This window comes from Ambystoma mexicanum, chromosome 5p, assembly GCF_040938575.1.
Source record: "Ambystoma mexicanum isolate Mex_15411 chromosome 5p, UKY_AmexF1_1, whole genome shotgun sequence".
NCBI classification, from domain to species: Eukaryota; Metazoa; Chordata; class Amphibia; order Caudata; family Ambystomatidae; genus Ambystoma; species Ambystoma mexicanum.
Genome location: NC_090930.1, coordinates 410134531 through 410148954, shown reverse-complemented (window position 1 = coordinate 410148954; position 14424 = coordinate 410134531). Strand labels below are relative to the sequence as shown.

General features: G+C 47.5%; 1 protein-coding gene across 3 annotated transcripts in view; it reads left to right on the top strand.

Moving 5' to 3' along the window:
* The window catches only part of ATP11C (ATPase phospholipid transporting 11C), a 1508462-nt gene that overhangs the window by 1254194 nt on the left and 239844 nt on the right, over nt 1-14424 (top strand). For all 3 annotated transcript variants that reach the window (XM_069612799.1, XM_069612797.1, XM_069612798.1), the window contains exon 24: nt 5958-6085. In XM_069612799.1, coding sequence (XP_069468900.1) covers nt 5958-6085 — 128 coding nt within the window. The remainder of the gene's footprint in view (nt 1-5957; nt 6086-14424) is intronic.

Below are 14424 nucleotides of genomic sequence, written 5' to 3'. Positions count from 1 at the left end.
ACTACCCAAGCCACCTCTATTTCACATCACACGTGTCCGCACTGTCTGCCCATCTGTGCTCTCCCCAAGCCAGGCCATCTCTGCTGCTCCCAGCAAGACTTGATATTGATACACTAGGCTGCTGCATACCAAAAGAGCCTCTGATGCTATGACTGGGGTGGGATTAGTTCAGACGGAGGGAGCTCAAACCAGCTACAGGAAGGCTCCACCATCTTGTTTTCTCTCTTCCTTCCTTTCCCCTCCACTTCCTTTAACACAAATCAGTTTGGGCGTGATGTCAGATTCCAAATGCCACTTGTTCCTAGAACAGAGATTGGACCCTAAAAGCAGGCTTGCTTTTATCCAATCACCTGGAGACGTGTGCATTTAAAGGAAGGGACAATCCGCTCTTTCTCAGATTCACTTTGGAACAAACACCTAAGGAAGGATTTCGTTGGACCTCTGTTTGGAAAGTTGATTTCCAAAGGCCTCCACTAGTGAGATGAAGACTGAGTGTCCAAGGCAGAGGCGAGCTCTGTTCCCCACCCATGCCCAGGGCACATTCGGGGGTAAGCAGCTGCTGGAACAAGAAATGCACATCTGCTAGTCACACTGCTGTCCAGGACCTCATTCTGATGAAGAACCCCTGGAAGTGTGCACCAGCCTGCCTTGCATTGGGAGTCTGAGGAAAAGGACTACACTTGCCCTTGTGACCCTTGAGAGGGACTCACAGCGCCCGAGAGCCAAGACAGACAGGATATCCTGCATTCCCCTCTATTAAACCAATCTGAGCTGTGTTTCGAGCCCGTTTGACCACATCAAACCATCAACACCCTCCAGAGTTGCCTTTGTCAATCACTCTCTGTTCAAACCACTGAACTGTACATTCAAACTAGTTTGCTGCTGCACCGCGATAGTTTTCGAGTCATTGCCTCAGCTTGATTATGAAGCTCCACGTTGCATCTGCCGCCTTCATCCATCCTCGCTGCTGATTTTCATTGCCAGTCAACTGAACCTGAAGGCCTATTGAACTGCAACCATTGCACGTCGCATTGAACTGCCCGACTCAAACTGTGCATCAAGTCACCAGCATCTTCGATGTCGAACTGGCCCTATTGGCCCTCATGATCCACCCTTCTTCAAAGCATCCCTTCGAACCGCAGTGATGTCCAGCTTGACCCCTGCTCAACATCGCTCCCATCAAGACCAATGCAACCGGCGCACTCAAGCTGCTTCGAACCCCACAAACAGCACCTAGAATTCTGGTTCTTCCCCGTAGAATCGGCAAGACCAGCAAAAGGAATTAATGACTGGTTATGGCCCTTTGGTCCATCTTTGGTCCCTAGAGAATGGGTAGTCACCATTCAACCCTTTTCACTAAAGTACATATCGTTTTTATAATCCTTGTGGTTAATTATTGACTTTTATTGTTTAAAGCTGGATCTCGAAAGTACCAGAGCGCTCTGTACAAGTCTGCATAGCCAGCGTTTGGGCTGGCATCTTTTAAGTGCAGTACTGTGAGCTGCGTTCTGTGCATCCATGGGAGTAGTACAAGGCCAGGTGCTGTTGAAAAAGCCCCTTTTTCAGAGGTTTTCAAAATTGGACGATTCTAGGGGCTTTCCGTGCCGATGCCGGGTTCCAGAGTATGCGTGCATGATAGAATGATTGTTTGCAGGGCCTCTCTTTGTAGACTAGTTGTGATTCAAGCCGGTTGGTCAATTTGCTGCGCAATGAGCACGCGCCTCTAGCTATGTGGGGCTTAGTTGGTAGGGAGGCCGGTCTGCTTCTCATGACTGCCTTGTAGATGATCCATGCAGTCTTGAACAGTTCCCTGGCCTGGAAAGGGAGCCAATATAGTTTGCGTAGGACCAGGGTGATTTAATCAAATTTTCACACACCCGTAATAAGATATGCTGCAACGTGGTGGACTGCGTTTAGGGGAGCCAAGTGAGCTACTGGAACCCTGTGACAAGGGTATTTCCCCCATTGATCTGCAAAACCACAAGGACCTGCACTACGGTCTGAAAATCCTTTGGCGGGATGAAGGGTTTGATTTTGTGAAGGGTGGTGATTTGGAGCCAGGCTATTTGGGCCTTCTTGGCTCTGTGCACCTGTAAGCACAGACTAATGTCAATGGTGAAGCCTAATAATTTTACTTAATCCGAGATTTGGGGATTAAATCCTTCTAGGCACATATCATTGAGCCAGGATTGACCGATGAGGATGAATTCAGTCTTTGTTGGGATTAGTTTGAGGTAGGTAGTTGTCATCCTGTACTGGATGGTGGTTGGGTAATTGTAAAGACGACTGATGTTGTGTATGCTTTTTATTCTCATGTATAAGTGAGTATTGTCTGCGTACTGGTGGATGGCTATATCAGAGTCTTTGAGGAGTGTGCTGAGGCACCATGTAAAGGTTAAAAGGATCAGTGAAAGGATAGAGCCTTGGGGGACACCGCAGGATACTGGGAGTAAACCAATTCTGGACAGTGCCAGAGAATCCCAACCTGTCGGCGTGGAGGATGCCTTGGTGGACTATGTCAAATGCAGCCCAAAGTTCAAGGAGGACGAGGAGGCACAAGTCACCCATTTTTGATTTGGTTGGAATCATCCACCACCTGGAAGGTGGCTGTCTCAATGCTGCACTTGGGATGGAACCCTGACTGGGAGGTATAGTTGATTGATTCTGGCGGGTAGTTGTTTAGCAACTATTTCTTTCCAAGATTTTGCCAATAAACTGGAGGTTCGTAATGGGCCGGCGGTTGGCCAGGTCATTTCGGTCTAGTGTTGCTTTTTTTCAAAGGAGATATGATTCCAGCCTTTTCTCTCTCTCTCTCTACTTCCCTATTACCCATAGTTCTGGACCTTCTATTATTCCATATTCTATGTTCTCTCCACAGGGGTTGGTTTTCTACAGTGTGTTCTATTAGGTTATTCTTGCACATTCAATTATATATATTTATTGTACATTCCCTCTGTTTTGAGCTGTTATACTTTGCAGTTTGGGTTTCTAGTGAATCACATTCACAACCCTCTTGAGTATAGCATTTTCTCTGCCCATGTTATCACAAAAAGCAAAGGAGGTAAATCTCTATCTGTTTTACCCTTATGAATGGGATCCACAGTGTGTCGGAAGGAGGAGTCAGACTCTTGGAGGACTTCTCCAAATTACTTTTATTTAAATAAGAGAACGGCATAGCTTTACTTATGCTAAAGTGGTTTCCCTACCCATCTAAAGGAACTAAAGGTGCCAGTCTGTCATCAGGAAGTCCCAAAGAAAGAGAAGGCCTCCATCCAAATCTAGTTCTATCCTGACCATACCACTAATAAGCTAAACTTAAACAGTTCCAGGAGATTGGCTTGATTCTCCTGATGTATCAGTCTTTCCGATGGTTTCTTTATATAAATATCTTTATTCTGGTTGTTATTTATCTAGCAGAATCTTTATTAATAAGCTCTCTTTATTTGACTTATTCTTGTAATTCCTTTAAAATATTCTTGGCATTGATATTCTCTTTAACCAAGTATTTAGGTCAGCCTTGTTTGTGATACTTTCTCAATTGTTGGTTGGAGGTTTTAGACCTCCCACAGTCTATTGATCCAGGTTATCTCAGCTTGGTTGTGTTTTCTGCCTACTTTCTTTCCCCACTTATGGATTATTTCTTTATTGCCACTTTCTGTTCTGACAAACTTACTGCAGCTTGTTGCTTATATAGTGCTTTGCTTTCCCTTTGTCATTAGTTTCTGCTTTGGAACCTTCATAGACTTATCATCTAGTATTATTCACGTCCCTGCTTCCCCGCTTTATACAGTTCCAGTTCCATAGGTTTATATTAAGTAACTCTTTGCGAGTACTGGGACACGTTCCTCTTCTCGTCTTCCATTGCCCCAGTAACCCCGTTCTTTTTCCATACTCCCTGTTACCCCTCTGCAGGCAGGGGAACATTACAGGCTCTTGCGGTCACTTGGGTGCTCATCTCTGGTACTGGGTTTCTCCTTCTCTTGTTTCTGGCTGTCCTTCTGTCCTATGCACAGTTGGTGATTGGGAAGGTGCTTGCTTTCCCAATAACTTTCATTTTGCATGCTCGTTGGTCTCCCGTTCTCGGCTTCCCTTAAACCGTACCAAAGGCTTTACTGCTTGGAAGCTGCTCAATCTTCCAGTTAGATTCTCGGATGGCCCACATTCTCAATTTGCCCACCACGGTAGAGACGTGCTATCGCCACCACCTGCAGCACCACTCTGCTTTCCTGCAGTACAGTGGTTCTCCCGTAGTTGGATACGCCTGGTCTCCAGAATCTCCCTCAGGCATTCAACTGCTCTTTGAAAGTCACAGACTCTGCAACTGTTCTCTGGTCCGCCTCACGTCTGGAGGCTTCCCTAGTGTATGATACTCTCTGCTTCTCCAACGTCCTCCACTCACCCCGGTTAAGTATGCATTACCTCTTAAGAGATATCCTCATTTCCTTTTTCATGCTGAAAGGTTCCAGCATTACCTTCAGCCAAGCAGGTATATGGCACATTAGTCTTTGTATTCAGCCCTGTTTCTTGGGCCGGGCGGAGGGGTTGGCTCTTTGACACACCAGAACATTTATTTTTTGTATATTACTTTTTTGTTGATTATGGCGCATGCCTGAGAAAGTTAAATGACATTTTCTTGCCTAAGTGGTCTAGTGGCTTCTTTGTGACATGGACTAAATGCATCCACTCTGCATCAAAGAACTTTTCATTTTCTTAACGCGCCAACCACTTCCAAATGGCTCCTCAGTGGGACTTGGTACCTTGATTAGGAAAGCAGGCTTCATTGTGTCACCGGGAAGACTGTAGTCCGTAACAGATCAATGCAGTGATATGTGTGCAGCAATGATTTGTGCTCTGCCCAAGTCACCAACGTGTTTGTTATGGTGTCTATGTGCTGCTCCTCTAAGTAACAGCACATATGTTATGTTATTGTGCATTTGTATTGCGTCTTATAAACTATTGGTAAGATCCCAAAGCGCACTTCCGCCCCTTAAGCGAGGGGTAGGTGAGTCCAGTAGAAGGGGGGGGGCAGAGGGGCAACCCGCTATGCCAACTGCCCCTCTAGCGCCCCCTGCGTGGGCTGGTGCATCTGCTAAGTACTTGCTCAGTGTGCAGGCCTTGAGCGGTGAATGCAAACCACATTTGGAGAAATATGATTGACTGCTCACAAAAAGGCAGGTGCTAGTAATGAGGCTTGGACAGTTGGGTTTCTGATTGGGTGGTTAAGAATTATCATTATTTCATCATGCCACATGCAGACCTTTGTCTCTCATTCCAAACGGTGGTGTGCTTGTTCTAATCAAGCGATGATATCCCCCATTGGCATACGTATGATCAATAGAGAAACACGGATGCTAATGTGCAGAAGAATAGAAAACGTATTATTAGTTTTCAACTTCATAATCGTCCCTAGGCTGTGCCTTTCCTTTTTCAGTTTTTATTCCATGAATGCAAAGACTATCGAAAACGTGCTAGTGTAAGGCTCGAGAGCAATGCAGGAGAAAACCAGAGATATGGGACTTTTCCAAAAGAGGGATTGGATTGCGAGGCGGGTCTGTGGCAAGGAGCGGCTGACTACTTCCTTGACCTGCAGGCTGGTACATGCTAATGAAGTTCATGCTTCAAGCAACCTGATTGGCTGCTGCACCTCGTCACAGGTGCTAATGCTAATCCAAAATGGCAAATGCTGACACAGCCAAAGGACCCTGTTGTCCCTTGTTTTATTTGTCTCGAAACCTAGCTCAGGGTCATGCTTTGTGAACTATTGACTTTGTTCAGAATTAAGAAAAATATGAATTTAATAAACGGATTAATTTGGCTTTTCTGCAACTATGCTGTTCCAGTTCAAATGTCTTCATGGTTTACTGTGTATAACACTGAAAGGAATCAGGCAAGCCCTGTAAGTTTGAATTGATTTTAAATGTCTCCTTATTTTCTTATTTTACTCCTTGATGATCAAGCCGCTCTATGATGCGGCTTATCTTACGATGTACAACATCTGCTTCACCTCAATGCCTATCCTGGCATACAGTCTGCTGGAACAGCACATCACCATGGAAGCGCTCATCGCCGATCCGAAACTTTACATGTGAGTAATATGATCCTGTTCATCCGCTTACTGAGACTTGTCTTTGTTTTCCATATTCTGCAGCAGTATAATACAACTCTACAACTTTGGTGTGGCCCAAAATCTCAATGTAATGATGTATTTCCATTTTTGTCTCATTCATATAATTGAATGTCTTTTCTTTGAGCTTTTTCCGTTCCTAGCTCACAAGGTGGGTGGCGCTTTATTTGCATGTGTCCACTTATGCTCATTTGTTTGTAATCCCTGCAGATATTGTTTTCGGTAAATTATCCAATTTAAAGCAACTGCTGTCATCCATACATTAGCATGGATGATGCAGCATAATATTATACTTATCAAACAAATCAGTGTGAAGAGCTGCAATGCCTGTCTTGCAATTGTAGGGTATTCATACATGGACTCTTAAAATGCTGTTCACAATAGGCCCACAGTTGGTGTTCAGTGTCAATAGAATGTAGCGTGGCAATCATCTGTAAATCCAATGCAAAGGGCACTTCAAACACACCTGATGGGTATTGCATTATCCCCTATTAATATCTGAAACCCTTGCTTGTCACCATACTGTTTCACAATATAATAACAAACAGTGAACATGTTATGGTTTACCTAGTATCGGTGAAAGAAACGGCCTTGTTTGCAAATTCATACTTCGAAGGGATTGTGTCCTCCGACGTATTCCTTATCTTGATAGATCATCTCCAGCTTGCTGGCCTCGGAATTTTTTTTCAGTAGAGGGCGCTGCGCGTCGACGTCCCTCGAGCTGATGTCCCTCGACACCCTCCGTAAAGGCGCCGACGTCATCATGTGTATAAATAGACTCGCGCAGCGTCCGTTGCTCAGTTCTGTTTTTCCGCGCTTCGTGGGCCTCAGAATCGCTTTGCTCAGTTCATTAGTCAGAATATTCTTCATTATTCCTCGAGAATACCAACTCTTACTCGATGGCTTCCTCATCCGAACCGACGACTCCACGGTCCGGCTTCAAAAAATTTCGAGACTGTGGAAAGAAAATGTCGTTGACAGATCCTCAGAGTATCTGTTTGTGGTGCCTGGGATCGGAGCACCAATGTTCGGAGTGCGAGGACTGCATGTCCATGACGGCGAAAGCCTTGAAGGAGCGTAAGGGGAAGCTTGAGAGAGGTAAGACAGTAAAAACTCCTTCGAAAGTTTCCTCGATGGAGTCGAGACATTCGTCTCCTCGCTGACACAGGAAACATTCTCGTTCTAGGTCTCGAAGCGGTTCCCACCACTCTTCGAGATCCAAGCATTCAAGTAAGAGACATCGAAGATCTCCTTCCTCGTCTTCTTCTGTTTCTCCGGAAAGAGTCACCTGCCCAACAAAACATAGCTCTCAGGCTGAGTGGGAGGAATTCCGTAAAAGGATGCTTAGCGTCTTCGAGAAAGCAGCCTCGACCCCCTCAAAGACAGCTGAGGGTGATACCCTGGGTGAAAGACCCAAAAAATCGAAACGCCGCGAGTCGTTGCACCCGGCGAAAGAAACTACTCGAGAGCGTCACGAACCCTCGAGCAATGGCACTGTGCCATCGACGCCATCGTCCAAAGTCCCTTCGACGCATAAATCTGCGTCATCGACGCCATTATCGAAGGGCTCATCGACGCATAGGTCGATCGAATCGACGCCGTCTTCGATGCCGACGTCGATGACGAAAAAGAACAAACCCACGGCCGTCACTACCTCACAGCCAGTGGTCATACCCAGGGCCTCCAACACGACGTCGAGAATGTCATCGACAACCTCGCGTAGGATTCCGATCCTCTCGAGTTCTTCGAGGCCTCTTCCCATCTTCTCGACGCCTTTTTCAGTGTTTTCGAAGCCTTTAACATCTGCGTCGACGACGTTGACGTTTTCTCAACCAATTATGACAAATTTAGCCCTCTTGCTCTGGAAATGGGATTTAAGCCATTTCCAAGGTCTGATCATTTCAGACCTTTATCTTCCATTTATGAGGAAGGGGAGGATTCGGATCAAGAAAGACCCTTTGGATCTGCAACACCTGAACCAGAGGAATTTACCTCTGAGGAAAATAGGTTAAAGGATCTTCGAGAATCTTTACATGAGGCAAGTGGGTTAGATACTTCCCCAGAAATAGAATATGCCAAACCAGACCCAGGGGAACATGCCGAGACCCCTTACAGAATTTTAATGGGAAGAATTATAGAATTCATGGGTTGGTCTACACCTTCACCTGTATTCCAACAGGGTGACCTTACAGACATTTTAGTTAAAGGACAACAGGAGGATCCTGTGGTTCCATTTCACGCTGCATTACAAAGAAAAATATTGGCTAACTGGGAAACTCCTGAGGTTATCCCGGCGGTTAAAAAGAAGTTATCAGCCAAATATAGAGTATCTGCTACAGACCCTGAATTTTTGTCTAAACATCAACTCCAGAGAGTCTAGTTGTTCAAGCAGCAACTGCATCAGGCAGTAGATCGGCATACCCTACTGTTCCACAGGACAGGGATGACAAAAGATACAACTCTATGGCTAAGGAAGTCTTTTCTGCATGTAGCATGGCATTGAAATCTATTAACGCTACTTGTACGCTCGCAAGGTTCAGCCATACACTTTGGGAGTGTTCTTTATCAGCGGCTGACTGCCCCCCAGAGGGAGAAGAAAAGGAAGCTTTTCTAAACATCATTAGGGATGGTAAAGACGCAATGTGCGAATCCCTTCAAACTGGCATTGATTCTGCTGACAGCATTAGTAGGGCCATGGCAGCAAGTACTACAACCCGCAGATTTGCGTGGTTGCGAAAGTCTGGGTTTGCTTCAGATGTACAAGCCAGACTTTTAAATATGCCCTTTGACGGCTCTTCTTTGTTTGGTAAGAAGGTGGATGACAGCCTAGAAAAGTTACAGACATCCAAAGCAGCAGCAAAATCCCTGGGAGCTGCAATCCGTCAAACGCCATATCGCCCCTCAGAAACCTCTTGGAGAGGTAAGTCCTTTCCCTTTTATTCCGCATTCGGAAAAGGCAGAGGACAGTCGGTTCAAAGAGGTCAAAAAAGATTCACCCGGGTGGACGGGGTAAAAATACAAAAGCCGCAGCAGCAGCAGCAGCAGGTGCCTCTTTACCCTCGGCACCTGCATCAGCCGCCTCTAAATCACTCTGAGGACTCTCCTCACAAGACACCACTAGGGGGCAGGCTAACTCAACATCTGACGGAATGGCAGGATATTACGTCAGATGCTTGGGCATTGGAGACAGTTGCCCAAGGTTACTGCCTGCCTTTTCTACGCATTCCTCAGAGTCATCCACCGGGTAACAGCTCTCGGAAAGTTCCAGATCCGCTCCTCTTGCAGGAAATTGTAGACCTGCTGGAGAAAGATGCCATAGAAATGGTACCTGTAGCGGAGAGGAACAAGGGCTGGTACTCCCCCTACTTCCTAATACCTAAGAAGGACGGAGGACTGAGACCTATCTTGGACCTACGAGAATTGAACAAGTTCCTCAGGAAGGACAAGTTCAAGATGGTAACTCTCTCTCAGATCCTTCAGGCCCTCCAGCTTCAGGACTGGTTGGTATCTCTGGACCTTCAGGATGCTTATTTCCATGTGCCAATCCATCTCAAACACAGGAAATACCTGAGGTTCATTTGGGCTGACCTCCGCCCCAAGGGTCTTCACCAAGCTAATGTCGGTAGTGGCTGCAAGTCTAAGGAGGGAAGGGATTCACGTCTATCCCTACCTGGACGATTGGCTGATCAGAGCTGCATCTCCGCAACAAGCTCAGATCCAGCTAGATTATGTCTGCCGCTTCCTTCACAAACTGGGCTTCTCCCTCAATTTAAAGAAGTCACAGATGATACCATCACAGAGATTCCATTTCATTGGAGCGGTCCTGGACACTTCCCTGGGAAAAGCCTTGCCACCAGAGGTGAAGGCTCAAGATATTCTGCAGATGGTCACCAAATTTCAAAATGCCCAACGTCTCCCAGCCTTCGACTTTTTGAGGTTGCTAGGCCTCATGGCATCCTGTATCTTCCTTGTGCCAGAGGCTCGCCTGAGAATGAGATCTCTTCAGTGCGCACTAAGAACTCAGTGGTCACAATTCTCAGGGAGAATGACAGATCTCCTTCAGGTTCTGGACAAGGTGGCTCGAGACCTTTAGTGGTGGGCCTGTTAGGAGAAGGAGAACATTTTGAAAGGAGAACTGTTTTGGCAACCATGGCCGGAGATAACAGTAAGTCACAGATGCCTCACTCATGGGGTGGGGAGCACATGCCAACGACTTGACCATCAGCGGTTGTTGGTCTCCATTGGAGTCCAGACTACATATCAACCTGTTAGAGCTGAGAGCAATCAGACTAGCGCTGAAGGCTTTTCTGCCATCTGTACAGGGAAAAAATGTCCTGATAATGACGGACAACACAGTGGCCATGCACTACCTCAACAAAAGAGGAGGCGTAGGATCACTGCCTCTGTGCAGAGAGGCGATGCAGCTCTGGTTCTGGGCAATCCAAGAAGGAATATCTCTATCAGCAGTTCACTTAGCCAGAGAGAAAAACTTGACGGCAGACGCTCTGAGCAGGCAGAGTACAGTCTCCCACGAGTGGGAACTAGCTCAGGAAGTCCTTCAACAGATCTTCACCCTTTGGGGAACCCCTCAAGTGGATCTGTTCGCCACCAGCATCAACAGGAAGTGCAATCAGTTTTGTTCAAGGGAATTTCCCCCGAGAGGAGCTCTAGGGGACGCGTTCGTAGTGGACTGGGAGTTTCCACTTCTGTGCGCGTTTCCTCCAGTCCCTGTCATTCCTCAAATGATCAGGAGGTTGAGAAGGTTCCAAAAAGCCATGATCCTAATTGCCTCGGACTGGGCCAGGAGAACGTGGTACCCGGACCTTCTGGACATGTCCATCTGCCCTCCAATTAGTCTTCCACTCAAGGAGAATCTTCTCTCGCAGGAGGGAGGTCAGGTTCTCCATCCAGACATCAGAGCCCTCAACCTTCATGCTTGGTATCTGAAAAGTTGAGATACAAGGATTGGGACCTCCCAGATGACGTCATGGAGGTGTTGCTTTTGGCAAGAAGGCCAGCAACAAAGACTTTACACCGCTGCCGTTGGAACAAATTTTGCAGCTGGTGTAGAGAAAAGAATATCAACCCCTTTTCTTGTGGTACACCAACGGTGTTATCTTTTCTACTCTATTTGGCAAATTCGGGCCTTCAGGTTGGCACTATCAAGAGCTATCTCGCAGCGCTACCGATCTTCAAGCGCACTGCAGAGGAACCATCATATTTCAAGTTACCCTTAGTAATACAATTTCTGAAGGGATTAACCAATGTCTATCCTCCAAGACCATTCCAAGTTCCTTTATGGGACTTAAATTTAGTCTTAAATTTCCTGATGGGTACTCCTTTTCAGGGTCGGACTGGCCCTTTCGGTCTTTCGGCCCGTGGCCGATCGACTTTGGGGTCCCCTGGGGCCGGTTTTCCGGCAGCCACCTCTGGGCCGGTTTTCTTTTTAAAAGAATTTTTTTTTTGTTTTTTGTTTTTTTTGTTATTGGAATGCCGGCCTAGTGTGAGTGCGCCGCCAAGCCGCGATGTGCGGAGCTCGCGTCACGAGTATTCTGGGTGGGGGGGTTCAGCCGCCTGGGATCAGGGCTGGGCTGCGCAGCAGGGCATGGCAGAGAGCCAGCCCAGGAGGGGGAGGCGCCGCGCCGGCGGCACTGTCTGAGTCTGCAGCACAATCATCATAGCAGCAAGGTAACACTAGATGTTACCTTGCTTTGATGATTGCATCATGCATGCATCATAATTTATGATGCATGCAGATGTATGTGCATGATTCATTCATGTCACGGCGTCGGTGGGCCTGGGCCACCAGGCCGGCGGGGGGCGGCCGTGCAGCCACTGCAGGGGGCCGGTGCGCCTGCCGTGCCGTGTGTGTGCTCGCCGGCTCACGAGCCTCTGGCCTGCGGCGGCCAGAGAGAACGTTACTTGTTTGATCTGTGGGGGAGGCAGGCTGAAGCAATTGCAAAGCAATTGTAACACCTGCCTCCCTCCGAGTCCTGACCCCGTGCAGCCTGCAGGGCTGAGGGCTCCGCGGCGCTGAGCTGGGGCCGGGCCCGGCACTGTCAGAACACAACACAGTGACACATTTCACACTTGCTTTCAACTTTGCAGGAAGTAAGTAACACTTCTTTGCAAAGTTGAAAGCAACTGTCTTCAACTTGTGCCTGGGGGCTGGGCTGGGCCCCGGGGCCGCCGGCGCCGTGGACAAAGGAATAACCCAATGAAAATTCGGCTGGTGGCCAGGCTGCCCCTGCCCACCCAATACTCCCGCCATTATGCTGCTAGCCCCAGTGCAAGCGCACACCAGTGGACCACTTGGAGGCCGACAGTGCCAGTGCCCACACAGGAGGACCCACCAGGCAGCACTGAGGCGGCCAGCAGTGCAGACAGTGCCCAGTGCCAGTGCCGGCCACAGACAGCAGCCAGCCGCCAGCCAGTCAGTCAGTCACTGAGCCTGAGGTAAGGAGTGTGACTTGTGTACTATTCTCGTAGCCAACAGAGCCAGAACAACTTCGGATTGTTTTCTTGGACCTATTAAGGCGGAGGGTGGGAGGCAGAAGTTGTTAGGAAGGGTCTGACGCTTAAAACACATATGGGAGCCACTTCCACCAGCCCCTGGCCCATGTCTGCCCCACTGTCGAGTCCCATTCTTCACAGTCGTGCAGGTGGTCGGTAGTAGCCACTCTAGAATTATAAAGCTGCCGCCTTTTTATATAGCAGTTCACGCCAGATTCATCCTACTTCTAAGCACTGGAATTATGTGTGTTGTTGTTGTCCTAGGTAATGGTAATCATCATGTTATCATCCTGAAAGGATGATTGGCTCCCGGGTTTCAAACCTCCGGCATGGAAGCGAAAGCAGTGATATGGGAGTTGCATACCAATATCAAATAATGTTTATTTCCCGGTGCCAAAAAGCACTCCCCACATATTGGAAGACTGGGTTCCTTTACTAATCTAAACTCCTTTGCTAGACTATTTGGGCAAAGTGCTGGATAATGGGAAGGCATTAGGAATACATGTGTTTGCTTAATGAGCCGGATTCACATTGTTTGTAATGTAAGCAATTCCCAGGGCGGTCTCCCGTTGTTTCAAGGAAGTAATTTACTTTGTTGCAAACACTTCGAATTACTTCGAATGTGGTACATGTATTTGAGGGTTCAGGGGTAAAATGGGTGGTGGGGGCGAGGGGTAATGGGGGTTGAGGGCTTGTTGTAGGGGTGGTAGTGAAGGGGGATGAGAGACCCCCCCAAATAAAAATTAAATAACACAATTAAATAAAACAAAAACAAAGTGATTGCAACTAAGTCAATTACCGCTAAGTAATGTACTTCCTTCTAATAATGTAGAAACGAGAAAACAGGCGCACATTAAAATGAATATGCTATACCCTGGAATATGTAGTAAATGTTGAAATAGATGCATTACACGTTGAGAATCTTTATAAAGTGTGTACTGAGAAGCCTGCTTGCTGCATGGTGAAGCTGCTTAAACCTGAACAAGGATTCTCATACACACACTTCTGACAATGCCACATGACTGGCACTCCTGCCCACTGCAGCGGGTGGCGTGTCCCTTTCTTGCTAGTTTCATTTTGCAGGAATTGTTCAAAAAACAGTTCTGGGTTTTCGGACAGAAGCGACTTTCGGAAAGACATGCTCTGCCTGCAAGCTTCTTGAAGGCTTTACTCTTGGCTATCATTGGTTGCCTGTGGTGAGCCCTTAGGCGTCAGAATTGTGGCTTTTGAGGTTCTCAAGCAGGGGTGGACTGGCCCATATGGAACTCTGGAAATTTCCCGGTAGGCCTCTGCACCCTGCGCCTCTTTTGTGGTATTTTCAAATTTTCCCATAGGAAAGGGGCCACTTTGAAAATTATTTCCAGGGCCTCTTTTGCTTTCTAGTCCACCCCTGGTCACAAGAAATGTGTGTTGGTCAGCACAGCACCAGGTCGATGCGTAAACATTGAGTGATGGTTCTAGGTCTGTTGGCCCGGATCCAGAAGAACGTGGAGAGCTGTTTATGCTGGTTTGAAGGGCCCTGTGCTAGAGTCAGAGGCAGGATCTGATCGCTACAGATGACTTTCTCATGAGCACACCCTGGCGGTCGCAGATTCGTGGAGCTGCAATGGGGCATTACCTGCTAGGCAGGAAGGTACAGCACAGGCACACTGAGGACCAGGTTCAGCAGTCAGCAGAGGATAACTGCCTGACATGCCAGCATCTCGCTCAGCAATGCCCAATGACATCCGTGAGGGAGAGGTTGGAGAGAAGGAAAAGGGAGAAATTGGTACACAGGCAGGAATCGC